General features: G+C 35.2%; 3 protein-coding genes across 3 annotated transcripts in view; 2 read left to right on the top strand and 1 right to left on the bottom strand.

Annotated features, from left to right (window-relative positions):
• LOC135835893 (uncharacterized) overlaps window positions 1-27,977 on the bottom strand; it is a 180,979-nt gene that overhangs the window by 106,012 nt on the left and 46,990 nt on the right. The gene's annotated exons all lie outside the window — the stretch shown is intronic.
• LOC135835196 (glucose dehydrogenase [FAD, quinone]-like) lies at window positions 1,326-10,791 on the top strand. Its single transcript, XM_065349361.1, has 4 exons — window positions 1,326-1,646; window positions 5,188-5,426; window positions 5,503-5,736; window positions 5,867-10,791. The coding sequence occupies exons 1-4, from the start codon at window positions 1,570-1,572 to the stop codon at window positions 7,252-7,254; spliced, it is 1,938 nt and encodes a 645-aa protein (XP_065205433.1). The 5' UTR covers window positions 1,326-1,569; the 3' UTR covers window positions 7,255-10,791.
• LOC135835188 (glucose dehydrogenase [FAD, quinone]-like) lies at window positions 12,609-16,647 on the top strand. The gene is made up of 4 exons (XM_065349351.1): window positions 12,609-12,994; window positions 14,314-14,552; window positions 14,633-14,866; window positions 15,000-16,647. Exons 1-4 carry the CDS (start codon window positions 12,909-12,911, stop codon window positions 16,385-16,387), a joined length of 1,947 nt encoding a protein of 648 aa, XP_065205423.1. The 5' UTR covers window positions 12,609-12,908; the 3' UTR covers window positions 16,388-16,647.

The raw sequence follows: 27,977 nt of genomic DNA, 5'->3' as shown, positions 1-27,977 counted from the left end.
TTTTGGGACAATAGAGGTTTGGCAATATGGGTATTTTGGACATCTCTAAGGGTCACTAAAATTGAGTTTGTGAACTAACTTCGTGTTTGTGTTCAGGGGGTTCAATTCATATGATAACGATACCCAAATTTCCAATCTCCTTTTGCCCCAATATCAGGGGAGGGGGTGCTCATGGGCCCAAAATGCGAGTTTCAGGAAGTTGTTTTTCAGAACTACACATAACCGAAAGTAACGCTTTGGGTGATATCAAGTTTTCTCGTCAATGTGGGCAAGGGAAGTGAGGGGGGGGGGGGATTTTTTGGGTCTAAAATTTTTTTAGAGGTACCCGATAATGTTCAATAAAAATGTCAAAAATCCGAGGATAGGGGCATTTCACCTATCTTACTCGGAAATACTCTTTTTAAATAAAATGCAGTTAAAAAAAAAAAAAAAAAAAAAGGAACGAGAAGACCGAAGGCATTTTTTCATTTCAAGACTCGTTTGATAATTTGCTTTTTTCATTGAGCCTTGTTGATGTTCCTTTTGAACTGAAGTTGATGTCTTGGCGTCAATTTTTCATTATAGGTATTTTTTTGGACCAGTTATTGGTTCATCGGATCATCACTTTTAGCAAAAAAAAAAAGTCGAGGGAGTAGTAAGAGAATTAGTCACCAATCGAAAGAGCAATACTCTCGCTTAAACGTAATCAATTTCACATGAGTCAAACGTCGAGTCATCAAATAATGCTTCAAAGAATCCTATTATTCTCGAAACTAACGATTCCCAACAGCTTTATTTAAAATCGGCCCTCGAAATTTCCCATAACCAATATTCCCAACTGATGATGCATATACGAGAAAAAAAACACCGTAAGTAATTTACGAGCAAACTCACTCATTTTCCTTAAAAACCCAATTAAAAATATGTTTGCAACGTGTATCTATTTAACTAAACCTAGCGGGAAAAAATGCCAGATAAACTGCACAAACTAATTATACTAACTCAATGAATTTCTGTCTAGGAAAAATCGGCGCCTTTCAAGTTGTCTTTTCGTAAAAAAGAAATCATACCGAACTAATTCATTTTCTCTACGAATTCGATAACAAAAATTCGTCATCAGTAAATTGCGATCCCAATATAGCAATTATATCACAACCACAGCTTCAAAACGTTATCGTTCAAAAAATTCTCATTTCCACCAAAAAACAGATTATTTTTCAAATCCCCCATCTCCCGGAAAATGAAACGGATCTGATCAAATACAAATTATACATAAAATTATCTCACAGAGGTATAGATAATCCTTTGGCTAAACCATATAAAGCTGGTTTGAAAACCACAATTTACCAGTAATGTACGAAATCTGTTTGTGATACATTTTTTGATTTCTCTGTCGTTCTAGAAAAATTTATGATTCAGATTCGTCAACCTGGAGTAATAGAATCGCGGTTTTCATCGTTGAAAAATATGTGAAGTGACTGATTTATGCGGTGATTTGATTCTCGGAAAATTGTTTCAATTATTCAGACGTTTTGTACCTAATTGAATTTCGTATTTTTTCGCAACTCGCGTTTCAAAAATTTCCAAGCGATGAAGTTTTTAGGATGCGTTCTTTTTATCTGTTACATTCATCTGTGTCATCGGGGTCACGCTTTAGACAACCCACCGTAAGTATCGAATAATTTTTTTTTTAATTTCAAATAAAATGGTGAAGAAAAGTTTAAAGCTAATTTCGACTCATTCAAATCAACTAACTAAACAACTATTTTATATCGCGAATATTAATTATTTCGTTAAACTTGAGTGGTTCTCATATTTTTTTCAACATTATTAATATACATTTATACTGTTATCAAAAAATAATTATCTATTTCCATTTATTTTCGCCCTCTTCCCCTGAAAAAAAGTATGCAGTGAATTTTTAACAGAAAAAGGGAGATGTCTCACTTCTCTACATAATCATAATTAATCACGCTAATTTCGATACGATTACAGCGACAGTTGCTCCGGATGTACTTTCGATGACACACCAACGATACTAGATGCACGTCAATGCTCATCCACTAACAATTTCCACGAATCCTGAAATGTTACATCAACCTACTTCAAAATTAACCTCTCTTAGTACAGTCTTCGCATCAGGAAACGAGGAAATAAGGAAAAGCGTTGAAATTGTTGGTCATAAAATGCCCAACTTTGGAATCCTCATTGCTGTAAACTGCTGCAATTTAGAAAAAATCTGTTTTGTACGTTTTAAAAGTAGGTACCTATTTGAGAACAGGTTCAAAAACATTTTCCAAAAATTTCAAAAAATTCAAAGTTGAGCTCTTCTTGAAACCTCAATTTTAAAAAGCTTGCCTCATTTTGGAGAAAGAATTATTATTATCTATTATTATTTATTTAGACAAATTTGAAAAGAAAATCCTGGAAGCATACAATTTATATGATATTTTAGACCATAAACAACTATCCGTGACAAAATCATGGAAAGGGGAGGGAGAAAAAGAAGAGCTCCAAAATTTTGGTCAAAAATGACTGGGAAATGTTTCCAAAATACAAAATTCATGAACTGCCTGTAATTTCTTTCAATTGAAGGGCTCAAAAATGGAAATACATATTACAATGAAAAATAAGATGAAACATTTTGAGTGAAAAAGTACAGATAACTTCCGTAACCTTTGACAACGATTTTCACGAATTTTAGAAAATGTTGTCCCCATTTACTTCAAAATTCTTTTCTTTATCAGTTGCTAGAGTAAATTTTCAATCAAACTGTACTTAAATTCCAAGAAAGAGCCTTTCAGGATAAGATGGTGAAATCCGTCAATTTTCACGAAACTCACCCAAAATGTTAGTATGGATGTAAAACCATCCCAAAAAATTTTTTGAGCCGCCCCCCCCAACCCGAGAAATGTCCCCGTATGTGTTCAAAATTTAAAATTCTCGTTCTCCGGAGGAGGTGGTCCAAACATTTTTCAAGTTTGATGCATGTATTGTGAGTTTGGGACCCATTGCAACCATCCAATTCTTTTAGTATGACATATGACAATAGGAGTAATTGCACCTCCCCCCCTCGCCGATCCTCCGGGACAACTTTTTTCTGAAAGGAGACATCCTAAGGAACATTTTAAAGCAAACTTACCCAAAAAAAAATTTGGCCTCACTCACAAAATGGTGGTCATTTTGATTAACAGGTCAGCCGAAATCGCAGATTTTGCGTTTCAACATAGGACTTGCACGAAATTTTTCAAATTTTACAAAGGTAGATCGAAAGATCATGCAAAAATTCATCACCTGTCAAAATTTCAAGTGCTTAAGTGCGTTTTTCGATTTTTGGTGAATTTTTGAAAATCGAGTTTAGGCCAAAAATGAGGGAAAAAATCAAAATTTTACCAAATTGACCAAGAAAGCTGAAATTTTGGATATACCCTATTTTCGACATGCCAAATCGATTGGAAACGGTTTCAACCCGTTTTGAGCAGTTCTGGAGCCTCCAACAACTAATTTCAATACGCTACGAAGTACTGCAGGTGAATTTCGAGTCGTTTTGGAGCCTCCAGCGCCTTTTTGAAAATTCCTGAAGCCTCTAGCAGATTTTTGAAACTTGAAAATTTCATCAAATGGAGATGGAAAGCTGAAATTTACTCTACACTCCAATTTTAACACCCTCTGAAGACGACTTCCGGTGGGTTCAAGTCATTTTAGAGCCCCCAGCGACTTTTTTGAAAATTACTGGAGCCTCCAGTAGATTTTTGAAAATTGAAATTTACCAAAATTTCATCAAACTGAGATGGAGAGTCGAAATTCATTCTGCAAACTAATTTCAATACTTTACGAAGTTGACTGCTGGCGGATTTCAAGTCGTTTTGGAGCGTCCAGCGACTTTTTGAAAGGTTGCATGGCGTTTTTTTGGAAAATTGAAATTGCTGGAAGCTTCAAAACCATTTGAAACCACCATGTAGTCCGCGAAGTAAATTTCAGCTTGCCAACTCCATCAGATAAATTAATGTTGGGGAAATTTCAATTTCAAAAATCCACTGGAGGCTCCAGTAATTTTCAAAAAAGTCGCTGGAGGCTCTAAAATGACTTGAACCCACCTGAAGTCGTCTTCAGAGGGTGTTAAAATTGGAGTGTAGAGTAAATTTAAGCTTTCCATCTCCATTTGATGAAATTTTGTGAAAATTTAAAGTTTCAAAAATCTGCTGGAGGCTTCAGAAATTTTCAAAAAGTCGTTGGAGGCTCCAAAACGACTCGAAATTCATTTTCAGTACTTCGTAGCGTATTGAAATTAGTTGTTAGAATAAATTTCAGCTTTACAACTCCAATTTTATGGAATTTTGTGGGAATTTAGAGTTTCAAAAATCTGCTGGAGGCTCCAGAACTGCTCAAAATGGGTTGAAACCGTTTCCAATCGATTTGGCATGTCGAAAATAGGGTATATCCCAAATTTCAGCTTTCTCGGTCAATTTGGTAAAATTTTGATTTTTTCCCTCATTTTTGGCCTAAATTCGATTTTTAAAAATTCACCAAAAGTCGAAGAACGCACTTTAGCACTTGAAATTTTGATAGGTGATGAATTTTTGCATGATCTTTCGATCTAACTTTGTAAAATTTGAAAAATTTCGTGCAAGTCCTATGTTGAAACGCAAAATCTGCGATTTCGGCTGACCTGTCAATCAAAATGACCGCCATTTTGTAAGTAAGGCCAAATTTTTTTTGGGCAAGTTTGCTTCAAAATGTTCCTTAGGATGTCCCCTTTAAGAAAAAAGTTGTCCCGGAGGATCGGCGGGGGAGGGGGGTGCAATTACTCCTATTGTCATATGCCAGACTATTTACCCCTAAGGAAAAGTGGGGTGAAAAATTGTCAAAAATTAATATTGTATTTTCATCATTTTTACAGAATTGAATGGTTTTTCATTAAGACCAAAGCGCACTTCTTGTACCATTTTCCCACATGGTGAAGAAGATGATATTTGACCTTAATACATTGTATATTTTAAATAATTAGATATGCAACTACAATCAAGTAGCTCTTCTTTTTGTCGAATAATTTCGCCGAAAATTATAGAAAATATTTTGAACACGGTTAACAGTGAGCTTGAGCTAGCAAGAAATCCAATCAACTGATTCCATTATACAATAAAAATCTCATTCTAATCTCTGCATATCTTAGATAAATCAAACTCACACTATAATAATTTTTTCCAGCGAGAACTGTTACGATTGCTCATTCAAGGACACATCCACACTGCCCGATGTCAACCAATGCTCATCGAGTCTGAACGAAAAAGATGAACGTTTACTACGCATCATCGAATACGGCCTGAAAACTAACTGCTTTATATCAGATCCATGCCGTCGAGTTCACAGCCCCTTCGAATCACCACACGAAACCAAAATCACCGATGAAAGTTTCGACTTCATAATAGTCGGAGCAGGAGTGTCAGGTACAGAATAAAACACCACGAGTCTATCAATCTAAGTCAATACGACCTTTTACTCAACTCGATTTCCCATTTCCAGGTTTAATTCTAGCAGGAAGACTGAGCGAAAACCCAAATCATAAAGTCCTACTCCTGGAGGCAGGTCCTGAAGAGCCATTAGGTCCTTCTGTGCCATACTTCTCTAATTCTGCACTAGACACATCGGTTGATTGGAAATTCGAAACAGTGCCTCAGAAAAAAGCTTGCTTAAAAACCGGCGGAATTTGCAAATGGCCTCGGGGTAAAATGATATGCGGTACTGCTTGTATGACAGGTACTTTGAACTACATATTTCTTATCATATCACTTCAATTTCTCAAATCACAAACCTAATTACATTTTTATGCACTTCAATCGACATTCTCATCGTGTATTTTAATGAACCCGAATTCCTTCATACGCAGGTCTCATGTACACCAGAGGCAGTCGACAAATATACGACAGCTGGGCACAGCAAGGAAACACCGGATGGGGCTACGATGATATCCTAGAATACCACAAAAGAGCTGAAAACAACACCCAATCGAAGGATAAGATCGATCCCGAATATCACGGTTTCGATGGCCCAATGCATATTGGAAATTTCCCCTATCTTCCCAAAGTAGCCCAACTCATGCTGGAGGCAGCTCAAGAGGTCGGATTCGACGTACACGATCTCAGTGGCAAGAATCAAACTGGATTCGGCGCCTCATCAGTAATGGTAGACAACGGTGTACGTGATAGTCCAAGCAGAGCGTATTTACGACCAGTTCTGCATCGCGAAAATCTCAAAATTTTCATCGAATCGTTTGCCACCAAAATAATTATAAAAAATAATCGAGCTATAGGGATCGAATACCTGGATAAGTTCAACCGAACTCGAAAAGTATTTGCTAAAAAAGAAGTCGTACTATCCGGAGGAGTAATCGGATCTCCACAACTGCTCATGTTATCCGGTATAGGACCCAAGGAAAATTTGCGAAAATTGGGCATACCAGTAGTGAAAGATTTACCAGTAGGGCTCAATGTACATCATCACGTCGGTATCGAAACTACATCCACATTGAAAGACTTGCAGGAATCCGAATTCAACTACAGAGCACTCGAGGAGTACTTGAACGAACTGAAGGGCCCTTTTTCCAGCACCGGTTTGACTCAAGTAACCGGTTTCTTCGGCACTTCCAAAGCTTCTGAGGATATCCCAGATATACAATTCTTTTTGGACGCTCATGGGGATAGATTCAAGTGCAGAAGATACACCAGCGAACCGAATAATCCCACCGTGTTGGGTCTGAGAGTAATTTACCTTATTACTAAATGTCGAGGAACGATTAGACTACGATCAAAGAACCCTTTCGATAAACCGATCATCGACGCTAATTATCTATGCGATGAAGATGACGAAAACGCGATTATAGAAGGAATACGAAAAATGCAACAGATCATGAAATCTAAGGCTTTTTCGAAGTATTACATCGGATACGGTGCATCGAATGAGTCTTCTTGTGAATCGTACCCCAAAGATTCGGACGATTATTGGAGATGTCAAATACAAACCAATACTTTGGGTGAAAATCATCACGCCGGAAGTTGTAAAATGGGCTCGCCTGATGACAGTACCACCGTCGTTGATCCTCAACTTCGAGTACTCGGTATACCTAATCTTAGAGTGGTAGATGCGTCAATTATGCCAACACCTATCAACTGTAATACCATAGGACCTGTAATAATGTTCGGAGAAAAAGGAGCTCAGATGATCAAAGATCAATGGAACGATTCGGATAATGGCAGACCTATTTCTGATGAACTGTAACACGCCCTCTTGCCCCAATTTTTGAATGAAATCTGCAAGCTGACATTTCAGAATGCAGAAGACATATCGTCAATCCTCGCCAGTATGTCAATTTTCAAGGAATTCAATAATGATTGAATTGAGAAATTTGCACAATTATGTAGAAATTACACATTGTTTAGAAAAATCTAGAAAATATCACGAAACATATTATTTCAATATTTTATTTAATCAGAAATTTCGATCAGATGAATCATTTTTTGAAAATAAAGATGACTTTAATTTAATGCTCTTGATGACAATTTTTCAGTAGATAAAAAATTGAAAAATGTTCATCAATATCTGACAGGAAGACTGTGAAGTGAATAGAAAGGAAATGATAAGCGCTGATGAGTTTTTATCGACAGTAAATTTATAAAATCATATCGAGTGGATTTATTTTATTTTTATCATAATTATGGGAATCAGGCTGTACCCATTTTGATGGGTTATGTGAAACTTTCACAATAATCCCGATAATATAGTAAGCAAATTTTGGGGTAAAAATTCTTCAGAAATACTCGAACAACATTTTCGTTGAAATATTTGAATTTCTCGGGAAATTTTAACCCATTTTGATAGGTTGCATGACACCTTTTCAAAAATCTCGAACATCATCAGTATCACCTGATCATAGATTCAAAATTCTTCACAAATGTTGGAAAAAAATTCAAGTCCAAATTTTTGTACTTCTCGCAAAATTTAACCCATTTTAAATAATTCCCAAAATCAACACACAATTTTGGACTGAAAACGCTTCGTAAATGTTCAAAAAACATTTTCGTCAAAATATTTGAATTTTTCACGAAATTTTAACCCACTTTGATAGGTCGCATGCCACCTCTTCAGAAATCTCAAAAATCAACAGTAAGTATCGCCTCATCATAGACTCAAAATTCTTCAAAAATGTTTGAAAAACATTTTCGTCCAAGTTTTTGTATTTCTCGCAAAATTTAACCCATTTTAAAAAATTCCCAAAATCAGCACACAATTTTGGACTGAAAACATACTTAAATTTCTCGCGAAATTTTAACTCATTTTGATAGGTCGCATGACACCCTTTCAAAATCTCGAACATCATCAGTATCACCTAATCATAGACTCAAAATTCTTCACAAATGTTGGAAAAAAATTCAAGTCCAAGTATAACCGTTATTACATCTAGGTAGTGCATAAGTGAATCAACCATGTCACAGTGATGAGAATTTTTGAAACTCTCACTGCTTCAAAATAATAATTGTTTTTCAGTGTTTTCATATTTTCCAAATTACAATACAAGTAGGTATTTCAGAATAATTTATAAGCTTGTATTGCTTCTAAATTAAAAAATTTCTAGTTGTTTTTCATAGTTGGCATTGTTTTAAAATTTACAAAATTTCAAATCAATTTCCCTAATTCCCCATCGCTACAATTTCATCAAGTTTTCAATAAATTTTCAGAATTTTGCATTGCTGCTGAGTTAGGAAATTTGCAATCAATTTTTAGAATTCACATTGCCTCTAAATAGTCAATTTTGAATAATTTTTCAGAATTCTTATCGTCTTTAAATTAAAAAATTTCAAATTCAATTTTCAAGTTCATGTTGTCCACAAATTGTAAAACGTTTACTCAATTTTTGGAATTCACATTGCCTCCAATTTTTCAGAATTCTCATCTTCTTCATAAATATTACAATACTGATTTCATATAATTTTCAAGTTCACATTATCTGCAACTTACAGAACTTTTAATCAATTTTTGGAATTCTCAGCGTCTCTAAATACAAAATTTCATATTATTTTTTTTAGAATTTCCATTGTCTTCAAATTTATAAATTTTCAAACCAATTTTCAGAACTTGCTTTTTATTCTAAATTAAGAATTAAATCTTATAAAATATGTTAAGAATTTGCATTGCCTCTAAATTACATGAAAAAAATATGGGTAATTTTTACAAAAAAATTTAACAGATCCCATTCAATAATTTTTACTGTAATCGTATGGTAAGAATTATCATTTTAATAAATTTTGCTATAGGTACCAATAGTAAAAATCATTTTGTTTTAATAATTTTTACTAAATCATGATAATAAAAATTACATGTTTCAATTGTACAAAAATTAGTTTAATTACTCATTTTGAAGTAATTTTTAAATTATAAGTAAAAATGTTATAGGGACATTAGGAGCCATTGCTAAATAATGTAATAGTGAAATACATCGTTTTAGCATAGGATAGACTAATTTGTTCGTGGGAATATGTTTAAAATTACTCCCAGGGAAAGGAGATTTTCCCTGGTCGTTGCTAGCTCGAGAGAATGAGTGTCTATGAATCCTAATTGACTATACATCATTAAAAAGGAGAGGTTTAAATAAAGAACACCTCTAGAATAATAATTATGTACATTCTGTTTATTCTGATTTCTACATATTATACAAATTTATACTCCGAGAGTTAAGGTTATTAGGTGCTATTTAACGTACAATGTACAACTAGGCAATTTATTATACGCTAGTGTTAGAGAAATAGCTACATTATGTCACTAAAGAGGCGTAGGCCTGGTGCGTAAGAATATTTATATACTTACCCTATTGAAGGAGCGATAAATCATTCCTTGCGTCTGTGTAAGCTGGTTAGGCTTACTGCACATGATTTTATGACGATCACGTCATAAAACCCAGAAAAGAATGGGCAGCAATTATCTTACGATAATTACGGCAAAACACTGCACACTTTCACACCCCTACCAATACCACCTATAGTAAAAGGCCTGAGCGCTGCTTTGTGACGTCATCACTATTGGGGAGTACATACTCCGATAACACTATAGAAATGAATGCAATATTAATGCACTAGAACGAAATAAATCCCAAGAACATTTTATTTTGCGTTTTAAATCACATTCTGATATTTAATAATTAATTTAAGATCACTAAGGAATGATTTAAATGAACAAAATGAAAAAATGAGGTGATAAACAACACTGTTTTTCAACATTAAAGATGAAAGTTATGCATACACATGACAAAATTATACCTTTTGGAAGATATTACAAAACTCACTGGTGAAATATAATGAATAATTGTCGAATTTGTCCAAATCCCACTAAATTAAAATGATATCAACTCTAATTCCAATGTGTGTATTCCATTTCCATTTTCAACTACAGGTAAAAAACCACAGGACAGATAACTGTTTAGTTTCTTCAGCAGTGATATGATCGATAAAAACAATTTCTCTGATTTTGCTGACCAACTTGAGTGATAAAATTGATGATTCGAACACTTTCAGCAAATTGGTTTGAGATTTTGATGGTTTCTTGATCAGATATCCATTGTAGTTGGATGGTTGTATTCTTGTATTCACTATGCAGGTTTAAAACTCATTGAAGATTTTATGGTGCACTATTCATTTCACTGCAACGTTATTCAAGTAAAACACAGGCACTAGTACACATCAGTTTTCATTTTTATTCACTTCACAAGATATCTACACATCCAAATCACACAACAGTCACAACACAAACAGATCGCGAAAAATTCACTTTTGTACAAAAATAAATGATAATCCAACACCACCAGTAGATGAAAACAACAATATTTCATCACTGTACCACATTTTAGAACGAATTTAATTAATTAGTCATCATTTTAATAACTTTTTCAACGAAAGTTTTACTCAATTTCACGAATTCGCCATTTAATCATACGTACGAATTCGCCATTTAATCATACGTTAAAATTCAAATGGTAAACACAATCGAGTCCCCTTAAGGTGTGACGTCAGAAGGTGATAACGATTCAGCGCTCAGGCCTTTTACTATAGGTGGTATTGCCCCTACTGAACGGCTCACAAATACTAGGCCTTATTGGTGTGTACATATCCTACTCTGCACTTTTACCGGATCACGCGGTGTAATGTCCGGAATCATTAACCGCGAGTCGAAAATAGCTTGTCCCAGCAACGACATAACGGGGGACAAGTTAATAACAATTATATCAACCCTCAAGGGGGTTACAACGGGGGAAGAATGTACGGCACAACCTAAATTATATGGATTGAATGTCACTTGACTAGATCCTATCATCGCGAATAATAAGAACTTGTCTATTAAGATGGAGATTCCACAACTGGCGACACCACACTGGACCTCTGGTCCTGTGCATAATGACGACGCGAGAAGGCTCTTAAGAAGATGTTACCACTTCGGAAGACTTGAACGAACTCATCTTTCTTTCTCATCCGATGATCCGTCGAGGCGCTCGCCCGGATCATCGTGGGAGTTAACACGTAGACCTTGACCATAAAGAGGTGGATCTTATTTCTCCTCTTTCGAGAAGAATACATTAGAACTGGTATGGAGAACCTTCTAGTAGTTTCCCGGTATAGAGAAACTTCTAGCAATTTCCCCTTACGCTGTTGGGCCATACCTGTACCTTACAAAAAGTTAAAAATTATTCATGTCAAGGTAATTCTTACTATACTTATGGTTATAGGTAGACAAAAAATTAATGAAATGAATTTTTAGTTAGCAAGTGATATCATAATTCATGACTCAATTTCAGCATTATTTTTGCCCCATTATCATGTACTACATACATAGGTAACTCCAAAGCATTTACCTATCCAATTATCCTACGAAAAATCCGTCACCTACCTACTTACCTCACGGGGATTCGAACCTGGGTCCCTAAATTTCCTATTCCTACCTACATGTCCTAACCACTCAGCCACGAATTCACTACGAGGGTTAGGGCATTAAAATAATATATTTGTTTGGTAAACGCCCCACCAAACCACTCCCACTTGGAATTTACAGCTAACAGACTGGGGGTGTAACAGGGTACAATGAAACACAGCTGGTGATGGAATAGAGTGGGGGTATAGCAGGGTACAATGAGCGGCAGGTGTTCTACAAGTCCCCTTTCCCCTTTTTTAGGATTTAATGCATTAAAATGATGAACTAAAATTGCAATTACTCAGCAATTACCCATCCGAATTGAATGAAAATTAATCTATTCCCTCCGCCTTAATGATTCTCAAATGGTGTCCAATAGGTACAAAAAACGGTTGGATAGCTTAAGAGAACATTCATTGAAATTGAAATTTCAATTTCTCAAAGCGAAACCAATAGTGTGCGTAGCACACTAATAATGTAAGATGCAACAAAAACATCATTCCGACTGATTAAGTCAAGTGTTGGAGAACAAATTTTCATCAAATTTACGAATAGAATACTGTTCTAAATGTATTAAAATAGAAACTGTACCTACAGGATGATAAATCATGTTGCAAATTCCACAGTGAAACGTCGATGGAATTTAAAATATCTACACTATTATACAAATGAGGGACACTTCACGCACACAGGATGCTGATGACTTAAGATACATAATTATTCATTTCGAAAAATTACACGGAATTGCCTAGAATTATACAGGATACTGATCATATTCATGTACAAATGATAAAGAAGCATCGCTTCTATAAAAATTATTTATAGGAAATTGATAACTTAACTACCGCTACGCATCACCTATAAATACTTCAAACGTGAAAAAATCAGAAACAGTAAGAATCAGAATGTGCGTTAAGTATAGCTGATTCAAAACATTATTCTGTGTTCGAGTGTTTTCAAAAAATCAAAATTGTTTGAAAATGAAGTCGTTCTGCGCGTTATTTTTAATCTTTTTCATCAAAGTATGCCATCTGCAACAAGTTTCCAGCCAAAATAACGCTGTCAAGTAAGAAAATTCTTTCTTTTTTTTTTAAATTAGCGAAATATTTTGAACGCTCGAAATTGACAATAATTTCATATTCCATTGACAAAGCAAGCAATGATTTCCCTGACCTGTTTGCATTCAGTGCTCTTTGAATGATCACTTTCAGCAGGATAATTCCATCTCTCATCCCTTTTTTCACTATAAAGCCATATTGTGTTTTGCTGAGATTTTCATCTATCTTCTTCTTTTCAATTCTGGCATTTATGATGGTGAGTAGTAGCTTCAGTGTGTGGCTCATTAATGTGATGGTTCTATATTCGGAGCATTTTTGCGAGTTGTTCTTCTTTGGTATTGGTACAAAATTTACCTCTTCGAAGTCCTTAGGCAGTGTACCTTTATTGTATATTTCATTTATTATCTTCAACAGCTCCTTTTCGTACTTCGGTATTAGATGTTCAATTAAGTCTACTGGGATGAGATCTTCTCCCACTGCTGTGTGGTTTTTGGCTCTCTTCACCACATTCCTCACTCAGCTCCCACATTTCAATTTGTGGTGCATTCTCTGTGGATGAAAATTCTATTTGAGCTGGACGTGTGTCATCTCCATACAGTTCTTGTATGTAGCTGAGTGATCCAGACCACTTCTGTTTTTTGATTGTTAACACAATACTTTTCATCTTTTCTTCGCATATATGCTATTCCACGTCTCTTTTTTTTGTGGGCGGCCATCATCTGCTTCACTTTGGTATGCATTTCCCTAGAGTTGTGCCTTTTCTCCAGTTCTTCTGTTTCTCAGCACTTCTCCTCATACCATTCATTTTTGGCCATTCTGCACATTCCCATGATCTCGTTATTTAATGCTGTGTGTTCAGCTGTTCACTATTTGGTCTGTTTTCTTTTCTTCGTTCTTCCATCAGATCCAGTATCTTTCAAGTCATCCACGCAATCTTTGACAACGATTTTCACGAATTTTGAACGTTTTGGGCCAATTTTCTTCAAAATTGTTCTCTTAATCAGTTGCTGAAATAAATCTTCAACCAAACTATACCCCACTAAAAATTCAAGAAATTCAAAAAAGTGAAAATTTCGCCGAAGGAGCTTCAGAAATATCTTGAATATAGTCATAAATCACCCCCCCCCCCCAATATACCAAGAAAGGAAATCAGATCACCAATTTTCAAGAGTTTTCCATAAACTAAAGAAAATCATTTCGAGCACCCTCAACAGTAAGCTAGGAAGAAATCCCATCAACTGATTCTCCACACAATTGAAATCTCATAATTCTAATCTTTGCATATCTAAGAAAAATCAAACTCACACTATTATTTATCTTTTTCTAGCGAGAATTGCTACGATTGCTCATTCAAAGACACATCCACACTGCCCGATGTCAACCAATGCTCGTCAAATCTGAACGAAAAAGATGAACGTTTACTACGCATCATCGAATACGGCCTGAAAACTAACTGCTTTATATCAGATCCATGTCGTCGAGTTCATAGCCCTATCAAATCACCACACGAAACCAAAACCACCGATGAAAGTTTCGATTTCATAATAGTCGGAGCAGGCGTCTCAGGTACAAAATAAGTAAAACACTTACGATCACATAATCTAACCCGATACGACCTTTTACTCAACTCGATTTCCCATTTCCAGGTTCAATTCTAGCAGGAAGACTGAGCGAAAACCCAAATCATAAAGTCCTACTCCTGGAGGCAGGTCCTGAAGAGCCTCTAGGTCCTTCTGTGCCATACTTCTCTAATTCTGCACTAGACACATCGGTTGACTGGAAATTCGAAACAGTGCCACAGAAAAAAGCTTGCCTAAAAACTGGCGGAATTTGCAAATGGCCTCGGGGTAAAATGATATGCGGCACTGCTTGCATGACAGGTACATTGAACTAAGTACATATTTCTTATCATATCACTTAATTTCTCAAATCACATATGTAATTACATTTTTATACACTTCGATTGACATTTTCACCGTGTATTTTAATCAACCCGAATTCTCCCATGCACAGGTCTCATGTACACCAGAGGCAGTCGACAAATATACGACAGCTGGGCACAGCAAGGAAACACCGGATGGAGCTACGATGATATCCTAGAATACCACAAAAGAGCTGAAAACAATACCCAATCGCAGGATAAAATCGACCCCGAATATCACGGTTTCGATGGCCCAATGCACGTTGGAAATTTCCCATATCTCCCAAAAGTAGCCCAACTCATGCTGGAGGCAGCTCAAGAGGTCGGATTCGACGTACACGATCTCAGTGGCAAGAATCAAACCGGATTCAGCGCTTCATCAGTAATGGTAGACAACGGTGTACGTGATAGTCCAAGCAGAGCGTATTTACGACCAGTTCTGCATCGTGAAAACCTCAAAATTTTCATCGAATCTTTCGCCACGAAAATCATTATAAAAAATAATCGAGCTATAGGGATCGAATACCTGGATAAGTTCAACCGAACTCGAAAAGTATTCGCTAAAAAAGAAGTCGTGCTATCCGGAGGAGTAATCGGATCTCCACAACTCCTAATGTTATCCGGTATAGGACCCAAGAAACATTTGCAACAATTAGGCATACCAGTAGTGAAAGATTTACCTGTAGGGCTCAATGTACATCATCACGTCGGTATCGAAACTACATCCACATTGAAAGGCTTGAAAGAATCCGAATTCAACTACAGAGCACTCGATGAGTACTTGAACGAGCTCAGGGGTCCGTTTTCCAGCACCGGTTTGACTCAAGTAACCGGTTTCTTCGGTACTTCCAAAGCTGCGGAGGATATCCCAGATATACAATTCTTTTTGGACGCTCATGCGGATAGCTTCAAGTGCAGAAGATACACCAGCGAACCGAATAATCCCACCGTGTTGGGTCTGAGAGTAATTTACCTTATTACTAAATGTCGAGGAACGATTAGACTACGATCAAAGAACCCTTTCGATAAACCGATCATCGACGCCAATTATCTATGCGATGAAGATGACGAAAACGCGATTATAGAAGGAATACGAAAAATGCAACAGATCATGAAATCTAAAGCTTTTTCGAAGTATTACATCGAATACGATGCATCGAATGAGTCTTCTTGTGAATCGTACCCCAAAGATTCGGACGATTACTGGAGATGTCAAATACAAACCAATACTTTGGGTGAAAATCATCACGCCGGAAGTTGTAAAATGGGCTCGCCTGATGACAGTACCACCGTCGTTGATCCCCAACTTCGAGTACTCGGTATACCTAATCTTAGAGTGGTAGATGCGTCAATTATGCCAACACCTATTAACTGTAATACCGTAGGACCTGTGATAATGTTCGGAGAAAAAGGTGCTCAGATGATCAAAGATCAATGGAACGATTCGGATGATGGCAGACCCATTTCGGATGAACCTTAACGCTCCCTCCACCCCTCCCCCATTTTGGAATAAAATCTGCAAGCTGACATTTCAGAAGGCAGAAGACATATCGCTAACCCTCGCCAAATACATATGTCAATTTTTAGGGAATTTAATAAAATGATTAAATTGAGAACGTTGTACGCTCAAGTAGAAATTACAAATTGTTTAGTAAAATCTAGAAAATATCATGAAAAATTGTTTTAATATTTTTATTAAATCAAAAATTTCGATCAGATGAATAATTTTTTGAAAATAAAGATGATTTTAATGTCCCTGATGACAGTTCTACAGTACCTAGATAAATAATTGAAATATTTTTATCGATATCTGACAGGAAGACTGTAAAGTGAATAGAAAGGAAATGATAAGCGCTGATAAGTCTTTATCGGCAGTAAATCAATAAAATTATATCGAGTGGATTCATTTCATTTTCATCATAATTATGGGAGTCGTTCTGGCCATTTTGATGGGGCGGTGTATGAAACTTTCACAAAAATTCCAATACCAGTAAGCCAATTTTGGGGCAAAAATTCTTCAGAAATACTCGAAAAACATTTTCGTTGAAATATTTGAATTTCTCGTGAAATTTTAACCCGTTTTGATAAGTCGCATGACACCTCTTCAAAAATCTCGAGAATCATCAGCACACAGTCATAGACTCAAACTTCTTCACAAATATTTGAAAAACATTTTCGTCAAAATGTTTGTATTTCTCGCGAAATTTTAACCCATTTTGATAAGTCGCATGACATTTATCGAAAATTCCGAAAATCAACACGCAATTGTGGGCTGAAAATACTTCGAAAATGCTCAAAAAATATTTTCATCGAAATATTCGGATTTCTCGCGAAATTTTAACCCACTTTGATAGGTCGCATGACCCCTGTTCAAAATTCTCAAAAATCAACAGTAAGTATCGCCTAATCATAAACTCAAAATTCTTCACAACTGTTTGAAAAACGTTTTCGTCTAAATTTTTGTATTTTTCGCGAGATTTTAACGTGTTTTGTCTTGATAGGTCGCATGACACTTCTTACAAAATACCGTAAATCATGACTCAATTTTAGGCTCAACATTTTTCAAAAATGCTTGAAAAATATTTTCGTCTAAATATTTGGATTCCTGACGAAATTTTAACTCATTTTGATGGGTCGCATGACACCTCTTCAAAAATAAAAAATTGATGAAAATCAACACTCAATTTTGAGCTAAAAATACTTTGAAAAAACTCGAAATGCATTTTCGTCAAAGTATTTGAATTTTTCGCGAAATTTTAGCCTATTTTGATAGGTCGCATGACACCTCTTCGAAAATACTGTAAATCATGACTCAATTTTGGGCTCAAAATACACTCATGTACTTCGAAAAAGCTCCAAATACATTTTCTTCAAAATATTTGAATTTTTCGTGAAATTTTAACCTATTTTGATAGGTCGCATGACACCTCTTCAAAAAAACTGTAAATCATGACTCAATTTTGGGCTCAAAATTTTTCAAAAATGCTTGAAAAATATTTTCGTCGAAATACTTGGATTTCTGACGAAATTTTACCCCATTTTGACAGGTCACATGACACCTCTTAAAAAATGAAAAAAATTCTTGAAAGTCACGACTCAATTTCAGGCTATATAAAATACAACTATTGGAAATTGAAAATTCTTACATTGTATCGTAACCCTGATATGGTGAGATATGGCCCAACTACGTAAGTAGTTATTAGAAGCACAACTACGTAGGTAGTTATTCGAAGCATAACTAGGTAGCGTGAACGTAAGTGGTGGGAACGTGTTAACTCCGCAAAGGTCGTGACGTAGGCAACGCATCGAGCAACGCATCGATCGCGATGCGTATATAATGCATCGCGAACGCACCAAAATTACTTAGCATAGGTATCTCGAGCTCGCCGGTGCTTCGTCGTAACGCGCATTTCCTCAGATATGAAACTTAGTAGATGTGACAGGCAGGTAAGGTATCCCGTAAGGGTACCTATCCCCTATTTATCCAGGCATTGCCCACTACATATAGTGGTTAAAATGAAATTAAGTCGTGATTCGAGTAAGTTAACTATCCGATCGCGATATTATTGGGTATGGAGTAGATCTTCCCGGGCATCACTCCTACTGCTAGTAGAATAGGTACCTCGTGTAATACATTGCTGTCGCCTGGCCTAGTATGAGTGAGCCACCTTGAAAGAGACAGTAGAAGCGGACATTATGTGGACCTTGGTGAGTAACCTCATCATTTATTTAATAAGGTAATTTTTCCCATACTTACGAGTATTGAGAAGTAATCTCTTTCTTCGTAAGTATGCAAAATTAGGGTTTATTGTCATCCCTGCATAATTCATCACCTTCGATTACAATAATACTTTAGCGTATTATATCTTAATTCATTAGCGCGAGACGCATAATATGGACCGGTGTCCATATTAATGATGTAAAATTATGTAAATTCTTTTATATCTTGATTCACCTAACATGATCGAATTATAATAATAAATCAATTAGACACGTTGTATCGTTTTGGTGTTATTATTATTACATCGGATCATAAATGCATATAGTATTTCTGCATGATTTCTGAGCTCTCCGACACCCATAGACTAGCCAGGTATAGGGAAATATTAACTACTTACGTAGTAATATTTAGCCTTCTCCCCTCAGTAATATTTCTAATAATATTCTCTCCCATAGTTATGCCAGAATTAACTATATCATTTTGGCGCCCACCTTCCGCGTAATTCTCCTGAAAATTGCAAAATTTTCAGTCCGACTTACTAAAAAACCCACCCTTAAAATTTTAAATTTTTTCAAAATTTTCAAAATTTTCAATTTTTTCAATTTTTCCGAAACTTGAATTCCAAAAAGCTCTCTTCAAGAGCACAATTCAAGTGAAAAAATTAATCTAATACCTTCAGTAAACTCGCTAAAATACTCGTAAAAAATCCATAAATTTAAAATAATTAATTTCAAAATTTTCAAATTTTTTCAAATTTTTTTTTTAAACTAAATATGGTGACAAATTCAAATATTAGAACATAGCGAGCCGTACTCAAATGATAGTTCTGTAGGAGATAGATAAATTTCTACTTCTTTTTTGAAAAATTGCAAATAACCTTCTTTTGACTGAGATAGTTGCATTCATGATTTTTCGTAAAAACACCACGAAATGGCAAAGTATGCAATTCATCTGACTCAAAAGATATCTAAATTGCCTCTAAAATTAAAAATAATGACGAGTTAAAGTATACTAATTCGCGATTTTTTTTTTTTTTACTAACATACTAATATTGCATGAAAATTTTCTTAACAACTTCTTCTAAAAAATTTCCGAGTATAACAAATTTCTTTTTACCAAAATCGTATGTCCCATTTACTGCAGAAAATAGACAAATTATTTAACTCGGAAATCACTCAAAAATCATAGTGTTTGCTTCTAAAAGGTCGCAAAGGTCAGAAAAGGGGCAAAAAATTATGCAGTCTTTTTAACTAAAAAATTAATAAAATCCATCTAAAATCAACTTTTGAGCAAAATTCATGTAAAAATAGTCAAAATTAGATCCGAAGATAACTTTGAAAATGATTTAATCGAACTATTTCGTGTTAAAAATCTCACTAAATACATGTCTGAAAACTGTAAAAATGAACAAAAATAGTCTATTTTATGCTCTAAATCATAAAATAGTCTCAAAATGTATCTTTTTGTTAGGTTCTTTGTTCATAGCGCAAAGGCTGGCAAAGGTCTCAAAAGTCTCAGATGTTTCAATGTATTTCAAAATACATGATTCGAAACAATCCTAAATCCAATGTAAATCTCTAACATTCCTAACAAGATTTTTTTTTTTTGATTTTTGAAAATATGCAAAATCTTAAATACGATCTTCCAAGATAGGTGGCCTGTCTAAATTGACTATTCATGTAGTCTGGCGCCTGACGTGGATTGAACCTCTTTTGGAAAAAGTCATACATGCCACGTATCTTCGAATTTCAGATACTCTGCTATACTCTCAAAACAGAAAAAATACTCCTTTTCCATAAATTCGGAAATATGCAAAATTCTAAAATTCCTGCATATGTCCCAACGTATTTCCGAAAACCATTTTCTGAAAATAAAATTTACCAAAATTCAAAGATATGCAAGTGCTAAATTCATACGTCCCAGCACATCCGTGAAATTTCTAACAGAAAATTCAGATTCAATAAATATAAACCAATTTTTTGACAAAATTCTTAACTTTTTGAAAACTAAAAAATCCGTTTCTAAACCAAAATAAATCACATTTAATAAGCTAAAAATACTCAAAAATGTAATAATAGGAAACTTAAAATGTCTCAAACAGTTTTGATCTAAAATAAAAAACAATTCTAAGTCCGTTTTATGCAAATTAACTAAATAAAAATTACGTTTTCGGATACTAAAAACACGCCATTCTTTGTCTGCTAGAATATATCAGCTGGAATTTTGGTGTTCTATAGTCTCGTATATGATAACTATACATGCCAAAAAGCCTTTGCAAAGGTACAGGATAGGAGTCAAAGAATGACTATAAAATCATAACTATTCAAATTTACTGAATTTTGGACAAAATTCCCTAATTAAAAATTTCTAAAATAACCCTCATTTTTCCATAAAAATTCTGAAATAATGATTTCGTTTCGAATAACTCCGGATTCGTATGCAGGATAGTTAGAACAATAGAAAAATTCAATTTCTCAATTCAGTCTTTTGGAAATATAAAATGAACTAATTTGTCCATTGTTCCTTTGAAGAAATTCAGGGGTTCAGGGGGCAAATGGTTTCAATGTATTGACCGACAATTTGCTAAGTGAATAAAATGGCATTGAAAGTTGAATCAATTCATCACCTACGAATTGCAAAATGACTAGACTATCACATATTTTAGGAGTTTTAATACTCGAAAATATGGAAATCCGGACTCTACCTGTGCTTATACAGACGACACATTTTTCTGTATTTTTCAGACTACGTAATGAGTTTGATTATTTTGAATAAGAAAAAGTGTCAATCTGGAGTGCAACAGAGCCCAGGTTATAGTAAAAATGCCGTAATATTCACTAAGTGAAAAATAGGTCAGCACAAGTATAATTATATTTTCCAAAAATCATGGTTTCTTCTACTCACTGAAACACATTCTAGGATGTGTCCAGTGAAGGGAAAACAAACCATATAAAACTTCCGATCAAATATTTCAAAATTCTCATTTTGAAAATCCCAAAAAGTATTTCATACACTACATAGGATCCTTATACACAATTCTATGTCTCACGAATTCGTTTCCTGTGTACTGGAAAAATGCCAGACAATATTTTGAGGTTTTAAGTGTCGTAAATGAAAAAATATGAAACTTATGCTCGGAGTATTTGCTGGTAAAATTACACAGTGGACCAGAAAAGAATCTAAAAATCCCCAACAGATCTGAAAAAACCAAATTTCACATTCTTTTCTAAATCTTTCTAAACCAAAATCTACCCCTATAAAGTTCTTTGTTACATAGATTTCTTCTCGAAAAAATAGTAAAACTCCAAACTATCAGATTATTTCATATACCAACACTCTCGTTTTCGTTTCGAAACACTTTCCTTAGTCACATTCCAAAGACCTTTTTGCCTTTGCAATGAACAAAGAGATGGTCCGTGAGAACCAAGTTATAAAAATCTTTGTCTTCCATGGGAAAATTATTCCGAGCATAAGAAATCAATAAATAATTCTGTCTATTTAAAAACATACACATTATGCACTAATAAGCTATACTGCTTAGGCGCATAATGTGTGTATTAAGTAGACAGAGTAAATTTATGAGATTTCGAAATAATAAAACTGTCACTCAAAGATTTCGTTCTGAATAATTGAAAAAATATTTTGACATTTTTATGATCTGTAGATTTCTATTAAAAATCAGTCTTTTTATACACGCGAGTATATGCTTTGTTTATGCCTATAAAAACGATTTAATCAAAAGCAACCAACCTCCAATTAACAAAAATGCACCTTTTTGGATGACACTAATGTCCAATAAAATATTCAGCTACCGTATTTTTCTCAAAATAAATAAACATAAACTAATCCGAAAATGAGAAGCAATAAATGTCACCTAATATGTTCAATGTTTTTTTTTAACAAACCCATTTAAAAATCACACGTAAAAATACCTTTAATATGCTAATCATATTAAAGGCTCGCGCCAAAAGGTATTAGCCTTAAGTAAAGTAAAATAATTAGGGCTATAAAACTGTCAAATAATCATATAGGTAACGAAAATTATCACCTATTATCTTGCCGCTTTTATACAGGTGATAAAAACGTCAAGATAAGAATTCGTTTACCTTTTTATCGTGGTGATAAAACTGTCATGAGTATTCTAGAATACAAAGACACTTTTATCACCTCAATAGCCTCTTTTTTCCAAATTAAAATACTCGGAGATGCTAAGAGAGAATCAATTTATTATATGCATATGTACATAATTAATATAAGAATATATAGAGTAATCTAGTCTAGGAACTATTATTACATAGGTATCCTATATTTATTTACATTGTACCCAAGCCCATAAATATGTCATCTTTTTCACATCTTAGAGTGTGGGAAAGATTTTCAAAAATCATAGTGCATTTTGGCCGGAACCTTAGACAAATAAAAGCTCCGCCACATTACACACAAAAATCATTCGTGTTACAAGTATCAACGTGTGCGGAGCTCTTCTTTCAAGTACTCGGCTACCTATTTGATTTCTTCCTTCACGCATCCAGCTACCTACTCAACTCATCTGTTCGAGAATCCAGCGAACTTCTGCTTACTTAAGGTAATATTGCACAAGTTTTTTTTTGGATTTCGAAAGCAATTCGTTACCCAAAACATTATTTTTCGCGATGGAACCGACTAAAAAACCTGAATCGGAACCCCCAACATCTATTTTTGAACCTAGGATCGAAATATTGACCCCAAAATCGCCTCAATATGATCCAAATTTAGGACCTGCAAAAGTTGTAGTTTTAGAGAACAAAACTGAGGCAGAAATAGATCACATGAAAAACACAGTTTTGGAAAAAGAAACTGAGGAGGAAATAGGGAAAATGTTTGATGAATCTGAACCTTTTTCGATATATGACTTGGATAAGAAAGAAATTGACAAGCCTTCTGATGAAAAGCCACCTAAATTGGAAAGATTTGACGCTAATGACGAAAAAACTGATAAATTTGATGAAAATTTGGACAAATATGTCGAAGTGAAAGATCAATCTCAAAGTTTTCAAGAAATTTTGCACCCGGATATACCCATTGAAACTCTCGACGAGAGAATAAGTCGCTATTTGGACTCAAAAGCCAAAAATGAGACCCTATCTTTTGAGGAAAAATTAGCCAAATGCGCAGAAAAAGTGGAAAATTCGGAAAAACTTCCACCATTTGGTGAATCGTTCAAAAATGTAGCAACCCAAACCTTTTTGACTTTCAATAATAATTTGGATTCACAAATTCCCTCAACTGAATCAGCTAGTGAAAATATTGAAATGCAGGAAATTCCCTTAAAGAAAGAAAATAAAGCTGATTCAATCGATGAAAAAATGGAAATTCAAGAAACTCAACTTGACAAAAACAAAATTTTTGAAATTCCCGTGATTAAAGACGAAATTAAGATAAAAATTGAGTCACCGAAACCTATGGCTGGTCAATTAATCGATGAGGAAACAATCGAGAAAACAATTGCTCAAATTCAGGAATCACCTCAGGAATTAGAATCTCAAGCTACAACTGCTGCTTTGAATTTAATGACCACCGAAATTATGCAAGACTCTGACGACGATGAATCCACGCTTTCGGGAAACGAGTCACACTAGATGCTCCAGGGGCAGCTCCTAGTGAAGAATCAGCCCCAATTGAGGATATTTTTTCAAAATATGTCTGGATAGGCGATGGATTAGCGCATTATATGATGCGAGGCGAGAATGTCTTAGTGACACATTTACCCGAGCACCTCAGAGACCAGATCACTCTAGAGGAATTGCATAACAGGATATCTCAACTCGATATTCCTCAAAATTCAAAAATAATACTCTCGGCTTGCCAAATTGAATTTAATTATTCTCGAAAACCGTACAAAATCATTGAAGATCAATTAATTGACGTACTCGATCTACTTTTTCAAAAGAAAGCAGAAAGTATTATTTTGCTATTCCCACTGCTCAAACCTCGCATATCATCAGAGCCGTTAGTCAAAATTTCTAGGTACATTGACTTTAAGGAAATGTTTACCCGCGCTACAGCTGATCCTAGAATTAAATTTGTACAGAGCCCATCTATGCAGTTTCTAGAAACTGAGCTTATTAGCCGTGGTGGAAAACAGTTTCTTAGACCAAAAATAGGACCCCATGGAGAAATTCTGCCCGTACGTCAGAGATTCCATTTCGTCCCAATTTTACGAAGATTTTTTCCATCAATTTCGCAATATAAGGAAACCGAAAAATTAATCGAAGCTGAACTCAAACGAATTGAAAAAGCTGCCTTGTTCAAGACTGATCATCAAGATAGGAATATAGAAGGAGATACGAAACGATTATTTGAACCAAAGACAGCACCCTATATTCACCCTGGGGATAAGGAACCAGAAATCGAGCTTGGAGATAAACCCCCACCACCCATGATGGTATCAACTTCAAATCCCGAGTCGATCACACCGGAAGTTGAACTCATCACGGCTCAAATTCCACCACTCATGTCACTGGCTTCAGAAACACCTTCTCCACCACAAATTTATCAAAACATCCAACTCGACCCATTAACCACAGCAGAACTAACCATGGATAACACCCTCAGTTCATTAATGGCAGGGAATATTGAGGAACAAATTGAAGAACCCACTACATCAAGGAGTGCTCGCAAACGAAAAAGAAGGCGAGAAAAACGTTCAAAAACCCCAATACCCCCTGCTTCACCTCCTAAACCCTTCCGCCACTTACAAGATCCTGAAAATCTTAAGGAATCTACCATGGCACAGCTCTTACGTCCAGCCACAATAGACCCAGCGTGCATAGTAGGAGTGGCAGTTGGCCCAAAGTTTATATCCCTACAATTGGACACTGGGGCAATCCTCAGCATAATTTCTCAACCAGTAATCGATATCCTCACAACTTACGCACCCAAAGATCTTTCTTACATAGAATTGAAACAACAAATCTCCTTGACTTTGGCTGATAGCAAGACAATCGCGATAGCAAAGCATTGCATAGAAATACGATTGATGTTGGGAAATCGAGAAATAAATATCCCATTTTATATAATCGATTCCGCGGAAAAAGTATTTATTTTGGGTAGACTCTCTATGGATTATTGGAAAATATCGCTCAATTTGCATGAAAGAAAATTAATTTGTAATTTTGATCCCGAACATCCCATGGAAATTTGCTTTATTTCCACAGAAGGGATGTTTAAGCCAACTCTATGTTCAGCTAAAACCAACTTACAGATCGAAAACTTGAATGAAACCATAGCAACAGTTGAGGAAGCCGAACTAAATATTTTTGAAAGGATACAAAGTATGGAAACAGACCAAGAATTTTTCACTATAAAAAATTTTCAAGAAGGGATATGGGAACTAGATCTACCATCCTCATTTGAAAATATCGATATCGAGCCTAATTGTACGAAAAAATCGGTCAATAATAGTAAAATTTATGAGTTCAAAACTTTCCCCTATCGCTATAATTCATATACTAAAGTACCTAATTACTTACTAGATACTTTTATGAGAAATAAAATTAATAATTGCAAAATAGCACACGAACAACGTGCGATACGTCGCAAGAATTATTTTTTCAGAAAACAATCGACCATGCGATATTCAGGGGCACGAGCTTCAGTTTTTGACACCCCTCCCACTACTCCTCCCGTCAGTACTACCCTAGGCACCCTAGAACAGTTACATCAACTCGCGGACGCATTAGAAATTTTGAAAATGGAGGCAGAGAGTGGACCGTACACAAAAGATAAGAAAAACACCAGAAAAAGGCTCCACTCCAGCAACCAATAATACGACCCCAGGATGACAAGTAGTAGTTAATGAAACTTAGGTGTTGGGTACTAATTTTAGTTAATAATTATATCCTTTAGAATCATAATAATTATAGAATTCACGTATCGTTATACCCCCATCATTCCCTGTATAAAAAGATACAGTAAAAAGAAACCGTTCATACCTCGCTTTATTACGCGGTACAAACAAACACTTCCACGCTCACCTTGACACACTACACCGCGGTCGGTCGTTCACCTTTTTATACCTGTGTTGTTATAATAACCCATTCCTATACGATTATTTACCTGCATAGGTAAAAATATAGACCCTCTTCATACGGCTCTCGCATCTCCGTTAAGGATAAAAAATACGTGGTTCTTTTCTGACTTAATTATTACTCAACAAGTGACAAAATTAGTCCCAAAAATTACAAGGAATGCGATAATAATGTAACCATACCCTGCAACCATATGCTTCATTCTCCCTCATAAACTAATTCAAAATGCACCCAATAAGTTCTACGACTCATTGGTGGTAAATTTTTCTTTTACTGCATGAAATGTCTCTAAGGAATCCATTTCATTCAGCTCAATCCTACGTAAATTAAAATCCGCTTAGATTCAAATCGCCTCTTATGTGCATTACTATTTTACAAAAAATTACCATAGCATTTGTCCCAAATACCCTATTCGAAAACCACATGAGGGGATATATTGACCAATATTGTTATGAAAAAATCCTCCCCACCTTCATTAGATATCATGACAAAATTAATACAAATTATTCAAAGATCACAACCTAATTCAAGCTTAAATCATTACCATAATTCATTTCACGTAAAACAAAATTAATTATCCTGTTGAAAATTTCAATTTTCTTCTTTCTTCTTTCCACGCAAAAATCTCAAAATAGTTGACATTTCTTAGGAGTATTTGCTAAATAAGAAAGTGGTGGCGACTCACAAACTCGCGACCGCCACTTTCCTTCAGCAAACACCCTCAAAGGCCCCATAGTAAAAATGGCAGAATAATCGTTGATATTAATCAGGAGTGTGCGTTGAATAAGAAATCAGTAGCGACTTCGTAAAACACGTGGCTACCGTTTTCTTACACAAACACCCCCGATCATTTCATAATAAAACTAATTTGCCTAAAATAATCTAAGAAAATAGATAAAAATACGACACCTTACGGTAGTGATTACAGAGCTTAATAATTAGGATTGCACAAAATTATAAGAATTTCACCTTCTTTTCTCGCCGCAATATTCAGGTCAGAAAAACTTCATTTTTCTCAAATCATTCCTGTTAACGATGAAATACAAGTAGTATATTTATCCAAAACTACGAAGGACAGAGAGCACCCACTGACTCAGTGGATCATCTTTGTCCCTCGTTGCTTCAAACAAGCTATAGGTCATTTCGTTGTTCTTTCCCATAATTCCATCTTTATTAGTTCACAAAATTGGTAGGGGAGGAACAGCGGCAGTTTATCGACATAAAACTGGATCTTCTCCTTCTTTGCCACCTGTCGCGATAATCAATTTTCTAAAAATTCG

This window comes from Planococcus citri, chromosome 1 (genome assembly GCF_950023065.1).
Source record: "Planococcus citri chromosome 1, ihPlaCitr1.1, whole genome shotgun sequence".
Taxonomy (NCBI): Eukaryota; Metazoa; Arthropoda; class Insecta; order Hemiptera; family Pseudococcidae; genus Planococcus; species Planococcus citri.
Note: the sequence above shows the minus strand (reverse complement) of the source record. Positions and strands in the feature narration are given on the sequence as shown.

Bases quoted from the DNA above. Each gene is read 5' to 3' on its own strand.
- LOC135835188 (XM_065349351.1), top strand. From the start codon at position 12,909: ATGAAGTCGTTCTGCGCGTTATTTTTAATCTTTTTCATCAAAGTATGC. The intron at 12,995-14,313 runs GTAAGAAAATTC...ATCTTTTTCTAG, and splicing joins AGCCAAAATAACGCTGTCAA to CGAGAATTGCTACGATTGCT. The intron at 14,867-14,999 runs GTACATTGAACT...TCCCATGCACAG, and splicing joins CGGCACTGCTTGCATGACAG to GTCTCATGTACACCAGAGGC.
- LOC135835196 (XM_065349361.1), top strand. From the start codon at position 1,570: ATGAAGTTTTTAGGATGCGTTCTTTTTATCTGTTACATTCATCTGTGT. The intron at 1,647-5,187 runs GTAAGTATCGAA...AATTTTTTCCAG, and splicing joins CACGCTTTAGACAACCCACC to CGAGAACTGTTACGATTGCT. The intron at 5,427-5,502 runs GTACAGAATAAA...TCCCATTTCCAG, and splicing joins AGTCGGAGCAGGAGTGTCAG to GTTTAATTCTAGCAGGAAGA.